This window comes from Copidosoma floridanum, unplaced genomic scaffold, assembly GCF_036245765.1.
Source record: "Copidosoma floridanum isolate Cflo_tuat_1 unplaced genomic scaffold, Cflo_Japanese_pri ptg000001l, whole genome shotgun sequence".
Classification (NCBI taxonomy): Eukaryota; Metazoa; Arthropoda; class Insecta; order Hymenoptera; family Encyrtidae; genus Copidosoma; species Copidosoma floridanum.
In genome coordinates, this window is record NW_028321878.1 from 12507665 (window position 1) to 12525311 (window position 17647).

Genomic DNA, 17647 nt, shown 5'->3' on the forward strand with positions numbered 1-17647 from the left:
GCGCGTGCAGATCCGTCATCGGATTCAGGTCGGATGTGTGCGATGATTCACGTGCGAGTCGAGCGCCTGGTAATGTATCCGATGACCCTCGCTTCCCGCCTTTATGGGCGATCCCATAGGAGCTCGATACATCGATGTTTGTCTAACTGCGGAGAGGCCTCTATATACATAGAGGGAGGGGTGTCTTTTAATTGAACGGCGACGAGGAGCGCGGACAGATATATGGATTTTATTTTGGTAAGGGCTTTGCGTGAAAGGGGAGGAAGGTGGATGATGATCTTCGGCGTTTATTTGATACCGGAATTTGTGGGGACCGATTGTGCTGCAACAGCTGCGTATATATATATATATAGCGCTCAAGGTGGTGTGCAAATGTTTTAATAAAATTGCAACAACTATAAACGATGGTTATTCTTTTTCACGTGAAACTTGATGATGGTCATTCGAAGCTCCGATGGAAAAATGTTAATTTATATATAGATACCGTAACTTCATTAATCTTGTATATTCTTTTGATTCTCGTGTTATCTATGAAATCACGTTTACTGTCGCAGAACTTCATACTTGATCCAAACAAAAGGTGTTGCGTCATATTTTGTAAAACGTGCACATGCCAATTTTTGGGGGACACAGACTGGCTCGTATCCAAGTTTTACACAGTGTCGTAAAGTGGAAGTACGCCCTGGGGCTTATTCCTCTGCGCTCATTTGCAAACTCCTTTGTAAACTTTCATAAACTTGCTAATTAACGTTAACACTCGTCACTTAGCAAAAATTCACGTCCCGTGTTTATTATATCATGTAATACTTGATAAAGTTTTAATATTTTTTAAAGCCATAGTTTCTACATCTTGGTATGAAAATTACTATAATCTTATTTTCCTTCTCAAACTTTTTTCTACACATTATCTCTTTGATGCAAAAAGTAGATGATTATTTCACTGCTTACGACATAATGATAATCGATACGTCCGATGCTTCGCCAGCTGTCTAATAAGCGGTTACGCAGGCTCTTATACCATCATATGTACGTGAGAAGCCTAATTTTATTGTTGGGCTTTACAACGAGTCCGTCGTATATGAGCGTTACGCGTAATAGTTGCGCGCAAGGAGTTGAAAAAATATAATGGGAATGCGAGCGCTGCTACCGTTCGGATGATCAATAAAATCTCGAATAAAATTTAATACATACACCCTAATGCAAGAGGTGCTTGGGTTACGAGTTTTACTGCACCATACTTTTTTTTTTGCAGAGAAGTGAAAGTATTTTAGAAAAGACCGCGAGCATCGGTGAAAAAAAAACTTTGAAAATTCGACACCTTTGTTTTTTGCGAAGCTAATTTGCCATTCAAGCAGTTTTCATTGATTGATACAACAATAATCTCGACAATAATTATTGTGAGACATTGTTTTTCAACATACTTGTGTTCACTAAGGGTTTTTAGTGTTATTTTACAAATGGTAACTATTAAAAAAAGAATTCTAGAAAAAATCTTACAATCTAACAATTTAAAATTACTAACATTTTCTCAAAACATCAATTTTAGTAAACCACAAAACAATGATTGATATTCAACTGAAATACATACAGCTGGTAACAGAACCGAACTTTGATTAAAAAGTTCAAGCGATGGTGCCTATTTCTGGGACAATAGAGTTATTTCTTTCCTCGACTCCTTTTTACATCTCTTTGTAACAATGAAGGATCATTAGAGGTCTACCGCGAGAGAGTCTTGCGGAAGGACGAGCATCGCAATTAGAAAGATCGAGATAAAGCCCGTCTTATCACCTGCCCTGTTATCATTTTTTTTTTTCTCAAAGCCTTCATTGTAGTTTCATTTACTCTCAAAGCAGAAGCAGCTGCATTAGTTTTTTCACCATTGCAGGGATATTATACATTTCAGTTTCCTTAAAGATACTTTACACTAATGTATACAACAGCCAAGCTTTTGTCGATAATAAACAATACTGTGTTTGTCTGCTCAACTGCTTATCAACATTTTTTATGTTGTGATACGATCACTGAATTTTTTTTTAATCTAAACTATTATATAAATTATTGTTGTAAATATAAAATTGTCGACCATCAAAATAAAAATTATCTAAATTTTCTAAACGTCATTATATATTTGTTGAAATTGAAATAAGAAATATTTTAACTATGTTTTTGAAGAGTGTATGAATATCAAAAATATTTCGATCAAATATAACTTCGGGTTTTTTTACATCAACGTTGAAAAAAATACTAATCTAATGAAATAGTTTCTCTAAACTTCATAACCATAGCTTTTATATACATTTTCCTACGTGACGTTATTGTTAACAAGTGTGTCCATTTCTTCAAAGGCTGGAACATAACTTCCTTGTCAAATAAATATTATTGCACAATCGATATTAGTTTGAATCGTAAAAAATAAAAAATAAAATTATTAGTATTAAAATACTCTAAAGAAGTAAAAAATTAGTTAGGATTGTGTTTTTTACTAGTCAAAACTACAGCAGTGGAGCCTGTGTAACCTTTTTTTAACAAATTTGACAACTTGTGTCTTCCCATATCATGATTCAACACGTTACCAATACCTTTGGGTAATTGTTACCATCAAAAGTCTGGAAATACAAAAGAAATTCGAGTAGAGACCGAGAAAAGAACGAAACCCTATTGTTTAGTCATCTTCTATGTATACACTCTTTCGCACGTTTAAAGATACCTGCTGCTGCTACTCTCGTATGTTGTAATTTTTGTATACTTGTATTTGTTTTTTTTTTTCTATACTTCTAATTTTTTTTCCTGAAGAACAGCTATTTTGTTTCAACCTTGGCGACACGAAGAAAGTGGTACTGCAGCCGGCCTGGCTTGTTTTTAAATTTTCCTTGCCCCCAAGAAAAAGTAATTTCGGCGGTTGTTTTGTCTCGGCCTCTCTGCAAAAGCTACAGTCTCCACCATGATTCAACTCCCCCAGAAAAAAAAACCTTATGACCACAAGCATCTCATTCAGGATGTAACTTTCCATTCAACGCTGATTACCATCCAACTAATAGTATATACAATATCACATTGTTCCAACAACTAATCGTCCAAGTAAAAAAAACCAAAATCTTCCTTCGGGGCGGTCAATCACGTAAACGTATGACTCATCAGCTCAAATCGACGCAACATGATAATTACGCAACGTTATCGTGTCGCTCCAACGAAACATCGGTATGCAAACAACAACGAACGAAAATGCCAACCTTTTCCCAAAGCCACACGAGTTTTTTTTCCTTTGTTCACGCATGTCTGCTCGCACGCACCAGCTCTACCCATCATCGTCATCGCGGAGACGCTTACATCCACTTAAAATCGTCCCGTTGATCGTCGGGGACGCGGAAAATTGCCTCCGCTGCCGCGATGCAAGGGACGTTTGTTTTGCATTAACGGCAACCGAAACGTCGATGTTTACTTTATAGACTCCAGCGTGTAAGTACACAACACGAGGCGGTTCAGTTGCTCTTGTGGGAAGCACAAAAATAAAAGGCGGAGAGGCGAAATGAGAGGCTTCGATTGAGATTCAGTCGTGCGATTCTGGGCTCCGTATACCTACTGGCACGTGAGTAGGTATAGGTACCACACGTTAAAGCACGGGTAAGGGAGATCGGCTGATATCTCTTGCCGATCGCAGAATCGGTTCGGCATTTATCATTTTTCGTCTCGGGTCGTCGTACATTAGCTCCTCTCCCTCGAGAATATACCGTTTCGCTACGGTAAATAAACACTGTACGAAGTGGATGAGAATAGATGTCCGGGTGATAAGGGAATTTAGGTTTTCCAGTCTTTCCTTGGGTGTATATACACGATCTTATTTGTAGGCAAAGCTGCGGTTTAAGGGAATCGCTGCTTTTTTGGGCAAAGTATCCTTAACAATGCCACGAAGCCTTACCGAAAAAATATCGAAGCTGACTTTATTGCATACTTGACGAACACGAGGGAACAAAACTTTGAGTGGATTTGAAAAATTATGATAACGAGGAATCTTGGTTGTAAAAAAGTGATCGAAAAGAAAGAAATGTTGTAGACACCCGCTCACTCATTTAATTAGTTTTGATGCCTTTCATTTCTATAATTATAATTTTGTTCATGGGATATTTTCCCGTATCCTATGAAATTTCAAAACACGTCTACGATGCAAGGAAGCAACGAAAAATGAGAAAAAAGCCGTTGATTTACGATCCAAACATCGGAATGTCTTTTAGCTGAAACGTAGTAGGTCTGATGTGATTTTCCAGACAAATTGCCTGTCGGGAGCGAGCATGGCCTCAACAACGATAAGCTTCTGCACTTTCGTTTTTTTCTTGTCCCCAGCTTTTATTCTAGATGTTCCTATGAATGCATCAAATGGTTTTCGAAAAGGAATCGTTTCTTGTGCCACATAAAAAAAGATGATTGAGATTGTTTTTACGACCCGAGGTAACAACTATCTATTACTCCAATCAGATGTGACACATTGACTCGACAAAAAAAATGCGTACAACACCCATACGAACTCCATTTGAAATGTATACTTACCATTATGAATTAATGTACCAAGATAACGCCCATTTCGACTCGACCAATCACGCCTACGGCCACCCCATCGTTATTGTACTTCATACGAACCACAAATAAGATCCGACAGCACTTATCATAATCTTCATGTTTGCGTTTATCTGCGCGTTAAATGGGATTGAAGTTTTTCCGTGTCCGTACGTCCAGAGCAAGTCTGAATGAATCTCGGCAGGTGCACAATCGATTATTCAACTGCGCAGTGCTTCGGCTCGCCAATGCGTTACGAAATTCTGACTGAACAGAGGCCAAAGAGCTTTCGATTGAAAATTCATTTGTCTACGGCACTACGAGGGAGTATTTCTCGTGATGCGCTTCGGTTTACTTCTATCGGCGTACAGATCTACACTGCAGTGGTTTGTAGCCCACAACGTTGTGCTGAAATCGATTGTTCAATGGCTCGTTGCAACAATGCCAGTCGTCCGGCTTATCGGGCAAATTCGTGTAATGCAGCTCCATCAGTTTCGTAGCCTCTCGATTGCCTATCTCGAAATCCCAACCTTTCAGTACTCGTTATTGAAAAATATGAAGCGTGTACGAGATCTTATCGTAAAAATACAAGGCATAAACCTCAACGAGAGCGTTTCGGCTGGGTTTGATCGTTTTTCGAAAGCTGCATACCCTCGTCCTCGCGGAAACTGGAATCAGTATTTTTAATCGCTTGGGACTTGCTAAAAAAAAAAAAGAAAAAAAGTTCGTTCAGACATAAACGAAAAATCATACAACTACCCATCAAAATGCAAATTGCGGTATGATGTAAAGAAAAAAATGTGACGTTGTATCCTTAATTGAATGACAAAAGGATCCTTCCAAGTGTCCGCACGTGTGTATATTCATTAATTGAATAATACCGCGATTAAAGCTGTGCAGGGAAATGTATGTCAATAATTACCTGTAAAGATAAGTCACGAGGCTACCTAAATGCATGTTTGCGTTCACACGTGTAGCCGTAGCTTTTACAAAATTAAATCTCAATGACTGACGAAAAACGAAAGGGAAAGAGGCATCGATTTTGTGAAATATCTGCTGGGACCCCTTACATTTAAAAGCCGTTTTACCCCGAGTCTTGTACCCTTACCCTAAATTGCTCTACTCTGTGCGTTGAGGCCCCGCAGTTTATCGAAAGTGAATACAAAAAAAAATGAAGGAAAATAATGTGCCCGTCGTCGACTCTTTTTCTACTCCTTGCTCTTCTTCTTTCTCAGGAAAGAGCGAAGAAGCCGGGCTTCTTTCGTTTATTTTTTTTTTTTTTTCATGTCGTTCCTTTTTTCGAGACGTACAATTTCATCCGTATGCTGCTGCTTCTGCTGGTATAGATATATATGGGATGCTACCAATACAATTACCTACTATGTTAGCACCAGCAGTAGCATCATGTGGGTTAATATTTTTCAGGGGAGATTGAGGTACGAGCATGCCACTGGAATTTTTAAATTTTATACTGAATAAGGTTTTGTGCTTTTTTTCCGTTTACGTGTATTACTAATTTACTTATAACACGCAATGAAGGACAAATAAGTGTTGTTTTTTAGCGCAATATTTAAGATTTTCAATGAATTAAACTTTTTTTTTTTTTTTTTTTTTTTTTTTAATCACGATCCACATTGGAGGGTATTGAAATAGCGTATTGGAAGTGTAGTTTTATTTCATATAAATTTAATGTGGCTTTTTTTAAAATGAATTGTGTTTCTGAACTTTTTTTAGTGATTTATATTTTATTAAACAATTCTGTAAGAATTTGTGTTTTGAACCAAACTACACTGAGAGAAAAATATAATAAAAATTACTGTGCTGGAATGGTAATCTGGTGTCATTTTTCCGTCTAGGGACTTTTTACTTTGGCCAACCTAATTTTTACCATGGATAGTAATTTCTATTGTACAAACAGTAAAAAATCACTATACTTACAACAAAAATTACTTTTCTAAAAATTAAAAATAATCTTTCAAACAATAAAAAGTCTCTAGACGACCGAACAGTACCAGATTAACATTCTAGGACAGTAATTTTTATTATATTTTTCTCTCAGTGTATATTTATCTGTGAGGTCTCTTATTCGTGAACTATAGATATGAAATCAGTTCATACTAAAGAGTTTAACATAATGTAAACAGTTTTCAGCTATATACATTTAGATATTCGGTAAAAGTGCCAATGATACTTTTCCTTACCATCTGTCTCTTTTAATTCGATCGTTCTAGGCACGTAGCAGCTCTTGTTAGTATCTGATGACCGGCTGGCTTCTTGAAAGTGTGTTTAAATACATGGCGTTGCGATATTGTGATTCAGGAGAAGAGCGTAATTTTTTAAAGGCCAAGCTTATATATGAACTGATGAAAGGTCTCGGTCAAACAGTGATACTGGTTGTGTACAGTGACATAAGACGATTGAGGACAAACTAAATTCTCAAGTTATTGATTACCAAACTACGTTATAACTCAGATTAGGCTATCTTAAAATGTATGTAAAAATCATGTAATACTTGTCAAAACAGATTTTTTAATACGATTGGCATTATCTCAAGGTTAGAAGATTCAATTTTTCAATTTATCAAAGCTACAGCTGATGTCTGATTAATTTCTACGCAACGTTGCCCTATTATCTGATCACTTATTTAAATTAAAATAATCGAAAACCATATTTGTATCCTTGAAGACATTATTTAATAAATTTATGTTAATAATGTAAAATTTTGTGTATTTTTGAATTCTTCGATTTTATGTCCCATGAAAAAATATACTGGGGCTACAATTTTTTAATAATTCCAAATAAAGAAATTCAATTCAATTCATGTCTCAGCACTTTAATTACTGTTTCTATAAGCAAAAATAATTCGGTGCGCAGTACTTAGTAGTCATAGCTACGGTTGTTTTCAACTACAAGTTAAATCCACCTTACTATGAACAAAAACCTATTCTCAGATGTTTTTTAAATTCACTCTGAAAGAAAATTTGAATTCCATGATTGATCCATTCATTTATATGTGATACACACAAAGCAAAATCCTCTCGTCTTTTCACTCGTTATCAAACCAAAACACATTTTAATCAATAGAAGAAGAAGTCACTCAGACAAAAAATCTCCGACGCGCCCGTCACTCCAAACGAAGTTCGACTCGCCAGACAGGCATCAGTCGCTTTCCCATAAATATCCGATAGTGTACGTGCGTGCAAAAAGAACAAAGGAGAAGCAACTTCCTTCACCTTAATGGGAAAAGCGAATGCGTTTTCCTGCCGTCACGAGAATGCATTTACTTACGGGTATGTTTACATACGAAGCGCCATTCAGCACTAGGTATACATACACACACACACGAATCCAGTCTCTGCATCAATAATAAACACACGTGTGACGAGCTTTCCCTTCTCTTCCCTTACATATATGTCTACTTGTACACCCATTACATGCGTGCTTGGACGTACAACAACCCCCATAGTGCACCACATGGCAGCCAGCATCGATTCAATCGTAACTGCACTGGCTCAAATATCTCTTCTACCTATATGCCTTCTCTCTGCACTATACGAGCAATGAAGAGTATAATATAAGACCATTACTTGGCTACGACGAGCCCATCGGTTAACACGCAACCAGCAGCATGGACTCTGCAGCACTAAGTGTGTACTTCGATTTGGTCGCTAGAGAACTTCAATGTTGCTCCGTTTGTTTGAGTCATGCGAAATAACAGTTGACATTCCACTTCCATGTGTAATCTTTGAAAAATATTTATTTTTATTTTAGGCTGAAGTCGTAAGTTCGAAGCTTTACAAGCATTAGTTTTTAAAGTATGTTACAGATATATATCAGTAATAAAACAAATGTCAAGCAACTGAAACAGAGGATAGCAACCCCTATTTACTAAAAAGTTTTAATTCTCTAGTCAAATAGTATCGGTCCTTTTGGTATGAAACAGCTCTACGTATCCTTTTTTTAATTTGTTATGTTACTTTTGTTTGTTTGTATTTGATGCCATTACTTGAAACTCCTTTTACTTTGTTTACGTGAATGTCTATTAACTAGTAGTCCAGTTATCCTACAATGACTGTCACATAATAGTTTTTAAATGCTTAATTAACAAGTTGTTCAAAAATAAATATTCAGAGTTCTTCTTTCAGATACATTATTCCTCTGCATTATTATTAATTTATCTGTCATTGATACTGTACATCCTTAAATTAAGACACTCTAAGTGGCTCGATTGATTTTTTTGTTTAATAGCAAAATCTAACTTGTTATACATTTGGTAATAATCTTTCTTTAGGAACTTACAATTTTTTTTATCACACATTTTTCACAATTGTTTTCCCACGTAACATCGGCTTGAATTATTTTTTTCACGCACTTTTTAAATACTGAAATTTAATCCCATTGATACATAGAATTACATTTTTGATGTGATGAAAAAAATTCTGCCATTTTTATGGGGGTCGTCATAAACATCCAAAAAAATCTCCTGTATCTCAGCCTTGTAAGAAAAATACTGGAATGTACAATGATATGTTGTCGTAATTATTTTCTTGATAAAATGTTATTTGTCGTAACTTTTTAGTAATTTATATAATTTCCTTATATCCAATACAAAAGAATCATTATAGATCTTGAAACCTCTATAAAACTAAAAAAAAACTAGACACCGCAGATAAGTCGATATCACGTTTTATTTTTGAAATATTCTAAGAAATAAAAAAAGAAATGTAACCACATCAATAATATTAGTAACTCTTATCATCTATTTTCGTAATACTCGAATTCGGAAACTAAACGAAAGTCGATGACATCATTCGTACTGAAATAAGATATCTAAATAGTTTTGACGACAAGACACGTAAGTCTGTCTTTCTTCTATAGAGACAGTTGAAGCATTCTGGCTTAGCCATCCATTGATCATTCGGACTATTGTAAAGTTGACCACATTTTACACACTTCCTGAAGGAACCATCTTCATTTATTTTTAACCGAAAGTAAGAACTGCGAACAAATTACAAGTGTATGTTATTACGTGGTGATTGTGAAAAAAACTTTGAGTGCTTAGTGGACTCGAGACGATTGTGAACATATTGATAACAGAAAGCGTTGGTCGTTAGAATATGTTTGTGACTCTAGTGACAACTTGGCCTCAGCTCGGCAAGTCAGTGCAACAACCATTTTTGTCAAGCAATAACTCGTGCCTCGCTCTGCGTCGGTTGTTCTCAAAACTCGCAAGTACTACTTATAGATAGTTTTGGCCTATCATCTGACATCACAGCCTTTTAATCATAAGATCTGGAAGAATTATTGTAATGAAATGCGAAACCAAATAAAGAAGACTAAGTTCAAGTAAGGTAACCTCTTTCTTACTTCATTTTTATGTATTAATAATGCTGTGATGTGGATATTTTCCGATTTTAAAAACAATACTTCACCATAATAATAATTATCTTATTACTTTTATTACTACTAATGATATTATTATTATTATTATTATTATTATTATTATTATTATTATTATTATTATTATTATTCAACATTCTTGGTGGTATTTCATAATTTTCGGTAAGATATACAAAGATTAGTTGGTATGTAGTTATCAATACTTGACTGATGAAATGACAAAAATTATTATAAATTTTTCTGTTTCTATACACGAATAAGTATTTTTTTTTTTAATTATAAAAAAACCACGTTTACAATTACATTACTCAGTGATATAAAGTAGTATATTGAAAAAACATTATAAAGCTTTGATACCTCCATTGAATAATAAAAAAAATTATACGGCTTTACTTTTCCACAACCATTAGTCTTTAATTAATTCTGGCTCCAATTAGATAAAATAAAGCCGTAGGTATACTTCTTTTTATATAAAGAATTTTTTTAATTAAAAAAAATAATAATAAACGATTAATTGTCAAATTCTATTGAAGTATCCAAACTTTTTGTTACAAGAAAAAAATTTTAATCGTTAAAAAAGTTATATTTAAAAAATTTTGATGTATTATGCAGGTATTATTTTCGTATACAAAGTGAACACACAGGTGATTAAAAAAAAAAATCAAACGTTTTCGATAATAAATGTCGATTTTTTTTTTTAATACAGCTCTATTCATAACCTTTGAAGTTGTCTCTAATTGAATAACATACGAACTTCGATTAAACAACATAATTTAAGGTCGTAAATAGAAATAAATACAATCTCTCAGTTTAGTTTTCTGGTACAGGGATGCTTTATATCAGTTAAGTATATACAAAAATAATTGGAATTTTTGTATAATTATCACATTACTTGTATCGTACAGGGCATAGTAGTACATTTTCTTCCAAAGTATTTATTCATTTTTATATGAAATTAACATTTGATAAAAAAAGAACATTACCAACTAATCGGTGTCAGGAGTAAACAAAAATCAGTGATAAATCTAAATAAAAACTCTGGGCCAATTGATCGGCAGCAAAGTTTTTTTTTCGATGACACATCAGTTACACTTATAAGCTAAAAAACAATAAATATCGTAAACATATCCCTGAGAGGGACAACACTTGTCTCTTAACTTCTTGATTTTCCAACTTTTGTTCATGAGATTCCAGTAGACAGTATACATGCAATAAACCACAGCTGCTAAAACCACGAAAGATAAAAAAAAAAAAAACACAAAAAAAAAAAAAAAAAAAAACACAAAAACAAATAAATTTCGCCACCGTAATTTGTCATCAAAGTTTTTTCCCTTGCTTTTTTTTCCCCCGACATCTCGTACACGTGTATTGTACACATGCACTTGCAGCGAGTTGGCGCGGGGCGTATCAGAAGAGAAAAAGAGAGACAGAGAGTCTGCGTAGGCGAGAGAGAGAGAGAGAGAGGCAAGCGAGCGTGTACACATACGTGATGGTATATACAAAGAGCAAGAGTAGGGAGAGGCAAACGTGCGATGCACATCGAGGCAGTGGCGAGGAGAGGCCCGAGACCAAGACAGTCCCGCGCGGCACTCGATAGGCGCCGATATACATCCGAGACCGCTCGCGATACATCTCGCGTGTGTTGGAGATAATATATATATGTACTTGTTCGCGCGTCTGTTTTCTCGCGTACGTGTCTTTGGCCTTGTTTTTCCTCTGATTTTATTATCAGTGAGTGGGTCGAAGACGAATTTCGGGAGGGTGGAGATTACACATCTGTTGTACGCAGTAGCAATTAATTTTTTTTTTTTTTTTTTTAGATAAATGTAGTGCTATTTTGTTGTTGTTTAGTGCGCGAAGGGTCACTGCCACTCACGCGATCAAGGCTTGATCTTTTCGGTCAAAGGGGAGGCCTTCCGGCAGAAATCTCGTGTGCGGCTAATAGCCGGCGATCGCATTTTGCGCCGCTACTTTGCAACTTGCGCCCGCCCTCCTTTCCCACCGCGGCATCTTCGCTACTGTTCCGGGAACGATTTTTAACAGCCACACGCATGCCATGAATTATTCATCAACTGCTCCCCTGCAATTGCCATTGGTATACTGAATATATATATATAGTAAATGCCACAAGGCTCGGTGCAGCTGTCAAATTACGGTGCAGATTTTCACAAAGATCTTGAAAACGTGGGGACAAGGACACGTGCACCATTGGGAATAGAGGACTATCATCGCGTGCCGCAAAACCCTTCTCCGCGCGGTAGCGGCTCACAATAGGCATCTTTGGAGCTCCTCGAGGAGAAGAAAGTCCGGGGCACATCGCGGTCATCGGCACACTTAAGGCGTCGCGAATAACAAAAAGTCACAGTACCACTACACACGTACATGTGGGAGGAGAGAAACGCAAACTTTTCCGGAAGCCGAGGATAGACATGGTAACAGGAGCGATCGATCGATTGGTAACGGGACCGCACATCCTTGGCCGTTGTTGTAGCCCCATCAGCAGCTAATGCTCACGTGCACTGCCATGAGCTGCCCCGCGATAGCCGACAAGACGACGAAGGAGATCGAGGAGGGAAAGCCGGTCACGGCGTCTGGGCTTTCAATGAGTCCGAGACAATAGGAACGACCGGGTGGACGGATTCCAATTTCGCTCGTCCGAACTCGCGATGGCGCGGATTAACCGGTGACTGTCGATTTGCGTGCCCAATGTCATCCGGAGTCTCTGGCCGTAAATTATCGTGGACCATATCGCCCCCACCGAAAGTGATATCGGACTGCCGGCGAGGAGGAAAAAAAAGGAAATAACCGCGCCAGCCGGTGTGCGACAACACTCGTAGCAATTGAGTGCCCTCGAATGTTTCACTTGCCCAACGAGCTTGGATATCGAAAGTGGGACTGTATCGGTGATGTGATACGCACATTCAGTTTTCCAAGCTCTGAAAGGAACTAAGTAGATGCAAGTGTGATTTTTGATTGATTGGAGAGTCGCGTGGAAAAAAAGGCTTCCGCGCGTGCACGTGACAATCGGAGGGCGACCTGCCTTTTGAAAGAAAGAAGGGGGGTCATTGGCAAATGAATCAGTGAACGTACAAGGAAGTGCTTGTGTAACCTTAATCGTTGCTTGTATATAATAATAATAGCAGCTTGATACCTCCAATTAAACCCGAAGAGAACTCAATCGTAGCGGGAGATTCATCGTAAACTTCGAGAGGAGGTGAAAGCTTAGCTCGTAACAAGAGGAGGAGGAGAAATCGGAAGAGGTTTTTTGGTCCGCGGCATCGTGAACCAATTAACTTTCGCGCGCGTGTATTAAACGAGCCTTTACCTTCCTCCAAAGGATGCACAATCCCGACAGCTCGCGTGACTCGCGCATCACCGCTTCGACTGCCCTTGTTCACGCGCGCGAGGGGGAGGCGTGTCAGCGAAATTTTCACCACACGCACGTTACACCGCGTGCAGTGTAGTGGAAAATTGGTCCGCTCTTTCATCACGAGGGCGTCCAGGAAGTCGGACGTCGCTGCTGTCTCGACGAAGAGAGCCGGGCATCGACACTTTTCTTGAAAAAAAAAAGGCGCGCTTCCGCGAGCTGCAAACGTAAAGCGGCTGAGGCATCAGAGAAACAGCAGACATGCTCAAGATACAGATGTTAGATTACATCGGCGACACCGGGTGAGTGACTTATCTATCGCTCAACCACCCTATCGCTTGTATATATATGCGCTGAACTTGCGAGTGAGCCGTCTCTTTATGCGTTCGTCTGTTGTCTCGCTCTTTTTTTTCCCCTGTTGCTCTTTTAGTGTATACCAATAATGAATGGCTCGCTTCATTCAACCGGTAGTTGGTTTGTTTGTTCCTTCGTATACTTTGCGGGTGTTTTGTGCGTACCTACAAACTTTACTTTGTAAAGTTGACAATTAAAACAGATCGTTTGTTATACCTGTCAAACATGCTCTCGTTTCTCATCAACTGTCAACTGTGAAAGCCTATATACACACTTGATCTACGCGACTTATTTTTTTTTATACATACACTCTTGATTAAATTTGGTCTAAAAGGATGAGAAAAAATCCGCAAACAACATTAGTACACAAGTAGTAAGAATCCCCTGACCGCTCTCATTCCCCTTGGTTCAGCTCTTTGCTCACGACTTCTCGGCTTTTTCTTCTTCTTCACAGCGTTCGTTGTATATCTTTCACCAGAATCGCGGTGATTTTTATCGCCCGAACAAGCAACCGAGGGAGCACGGTACACAGTCCTCTTTCTCGGCATTGCAGTGTTATTCTTTTGCTGCATGGAAAGATCATACCGTTACGAATAAAAAATAGGGTCATTGCGGTACACTTAGTGGGTCGGTTGTTGCTACCGAATGTTGATTTACGGAATACCTGCTTTTTCCTCCATTTGAATTCATCCTTAGATAAATCGCGGGGAGGAGTCGACGAAAATTGGTTTGCGGTCAATTACATCATTCTCGGTGTTGATGTCATTGGCTGTTTTGACGTATACACATCATGTTCATAAATAGTTATATAGATTTTATCACGCTTTTTTACTTTTCATTTTTCATTTGAGTTGGATTACTTTAATATTACAATCGTACGTGTTGTCTTAATTTTGACCTATTCTTGCATCTCTGCTCTTATTACCTTTGTATGGAATAATCATTTGAAAGATTATTTTTTAACATAAATGACCCTTTTCTCGTTTCAATACATTTTTATCAATTAATCTCAACCCACATCGCATGACAATTTCTACGAACGCAGTAGGTGAAGAGCTTCTTCTATATACACAGAGAGAGGCACTTTGCTGACTTTGCTCTTTACAGCAGGTATTCTATTGGGTACACTTATCACAAAAGTGCCTCTTCTACATTATAATGGACTTGTTTTAGTTACTAAAAGGGGTATCATCAGCATAGATTTTCCCAAATGAGGTAAATAGGGTAAGCTACGAATATCAAGTTGATGTGCAAGTATTGATGGAAATCGATCCCAATGCTCGATTTTTCCTCAACGCTAATTTCACCGATCGTTAATTTCTCGTTAATCCAAACTAATCGGTTGCGCTGTTTTGATAATCGACATCATTAGAAAAATCAATTTGATGGGTCACTTTTTAACTTTGCTCTCATTTCTCTGAGGCACACTCATGAGTAATGTTTGTAGGCGACCACACAAGTCACCAAAGAATCCCTAATAACAACGTTCTCCCATACCTGGCGCGTAATGTTTACGGCCAATTTTTTTTTTCTCCCTCGTCATACGGTCCCATCGACTTTGCCGTTCTCTCCGAGTCCCTCGTCAACATTTTTAAGGGGCCGTAATTTCGAGCATCGGGCATAAGTGTTGAGATTATTACGCGTGTAATAAGACTTTTTATTGGCGTCTCGGCAGCAGCAACGGGCACGTAAGAGGGGAAAAAAAGAGGGAGATAAAAGGAACTGAAACCGAGACCTGTTTATCCACCGTATAATTTGCGAGCGTTTCTTTTGATAAAATTAGAGACTCAGGCGCAAACTGTTGCAAACGTGTTGCTCTCGAGTCGACACTTTTCCTTTTGTAGAACACACGGCACAAGTGCTCGCTTGATCGATTATCTCGTTTCGTACACAAGATGCAGGAAATCGCGCGACAATGCCGCTCATCCGATTTCTCACAAGCGTAGAGTACAAGGATTCCTGAAATTGATGAATTCTCGCTGGACTCCTGCATCGATCAAAAGTCAAACAGCCACACAATGCCCTCGAATTTTTCTTCAACAGTATAGGACCCCCCTTTCTTGTTCCACCCAACAGAGAGAGAGAGAGAAGCCAATCCGTCACGAGAGCTCTCTGCGATCGCACACACACACACGGATTCTCCGTTTGAAAGTTGACCACAGCGCGTCTCATCTTTCACTTGTCAATCCCGTCGGTCATTACTACACGCGCGCGCTCGATTTTCCAATCGATCGCCACCGATTTTTCCCACTGACGGCACAAGGCCACGCCTGACTCGCCCCCCTCTTTTTTGTCCATCCGCACGACATTTGAAACGAGAGGAGTACGCGTGCTGCATTTAATTCGACGTGGACACTTGGTGTTTGCCCTGCTGCTCACAAGGAAGTAACGACAAAGCCGAGGACATTGTTATCCGGTAATAAGAGAAGCCCCTACCTCGTGGCATAACGAAGGACCGGCTGTAGATAATGGGCTTCTAAATACCGTGCGTTCGACGTTTTTGACTAGACAAATGTTGTTCTCTTCGTTCACTCGCGTGGAAATACACGCGAGTGCGTGCGTCAAAGTTATTCGGACGGGCCATTGTGTTCGTTGCGCGAACGGAAAGTAAAATCGGTTTCGCTCCTCTTCTCCCTCTCCTCCTTTGAGGTGTCGCCCGTGCGAGCGAGCGTCTCCCGCAAGTCTCTGTTTGGTATTGTTCCTTTTCCTGCGCGTTTGTACGCAAGGCGCATTTGAATGTATCGTCTGTATCCAAAGGAATCCAGACTCGCACGCACATGCCGGTTCGTATAGATGTTCATGGGACGATTCTCGCACGAAATCTTCATCCAATATCGTCCAAAAGCTTTGGTACATAATCTCAAACTCTTATTGTCGACCAACTAATATCCTAGGATGTTGAATCGACTCTGTGACATCGATATACCACCGACCATCGGCTTACCATCACCCAACAGCACACATGGGACAAGCTCGTGCAAAAATAAATATCAGGGGGGCAGTATCGATAAGTCGTGGTGGAAAAAACAGGTCATTAAGTAACTCCCGTGCCCGTTTATGTACACCGAGGCCAAACGTAAAAACGATGGATTTCGTTTTTTTCGCTCGAGTTGTTGCATTACATGGCCATCCTTTTGCACCTTGGGTCTCGCGCGCCGCCTCGCTAATGAGCAACATCCTACGACGCCGGTGATGTATACGCGCACCCTATCTCATTTCACGGATTTATATGGGCTTAAAAAGTCTTTTAAATCCGTATGGATGTGTGCGCGAGGCTAACGCTGACCCATATATTAAGTACATGGACGACGGGGGCTCTCCTCCTCCTCCTCGTGTATAGCTCACTCGGATGGTATACTCAATTGGCGTGACGTATATTATATTATAATTCGCGATCGAGGTTGCGGGGTTGAGTGTGAGTTGTGCTACGCGGCGGGGGATCGATGTGTTTAATGGGTATACGAAAGTGTAGCGCAAAATAAGAGTGTAGGTGGCCAAAATTTGCAAAGGGAATTAAAAATTGATTGTCATTGGTGGTTTTTGCTGAAAGTGTGTTTTACGAGTGAGTTTTATTCATCTTCTTCTTCTTCTTTAAATTTTGTTTGTATCGGCACTTATGTGCTTCGTTGCTACGAAGGATCCAGTTTCAACTATTGTGTACAGAAAATACACCGTACACCGAAAGTTGGTTAACAAGAAAGCCGTTTCCCGAATTGACAGTTCGTACAAGTAATCGTTCTTTGATACAACTCTAATAGACTTGACTTGGGGTTAATGACCCTATTATATATTGTTTTCGAAAAATTTCTAGTAATCTGCTTGAAAGCTTAGTACATGTTAAATTATCACAACGTAATTTGAATAAATATCTTTCACTTAACTGACGTACTCTGCGTTTAAATGCTTCTGAGTTTAAATACTTTAAATATCAGCGATTAAAAAAAAAAAAAAAAAAAACTACTTTTTGGCTCAATCATC

General features: G+C 38.6%; 1 protein-coding gene across 5 annotated transcripts in view; it reads left to right on the forward strand.

Moving 5' to 3' along the window:
* Positions 1-17647, forward strand: part of LOC106642948 (uncharacterized) — a 196403-nt gene that overhangs the window by 20084 nt on the left and 158672 nt on the right. Inside the window, exon 1 of one of the 5 annotated variants that reach the window (XM_023391284.2) lies at positions 13547-13617. The exons of the other annotated variants lie outside the window; for them this stretch is intronic. Coding sequence (XP_023247052.1) covers positions 13577-13617 — 41 coding nt within the window. The 5' untranslated portion in view covers positions 13547-13576. Of the gene's footprint in view, positions 1-13546; positions 13618-17647 lie in introns of those variants that run through there. 5 annotated transcript variants of the gene reach the window in all.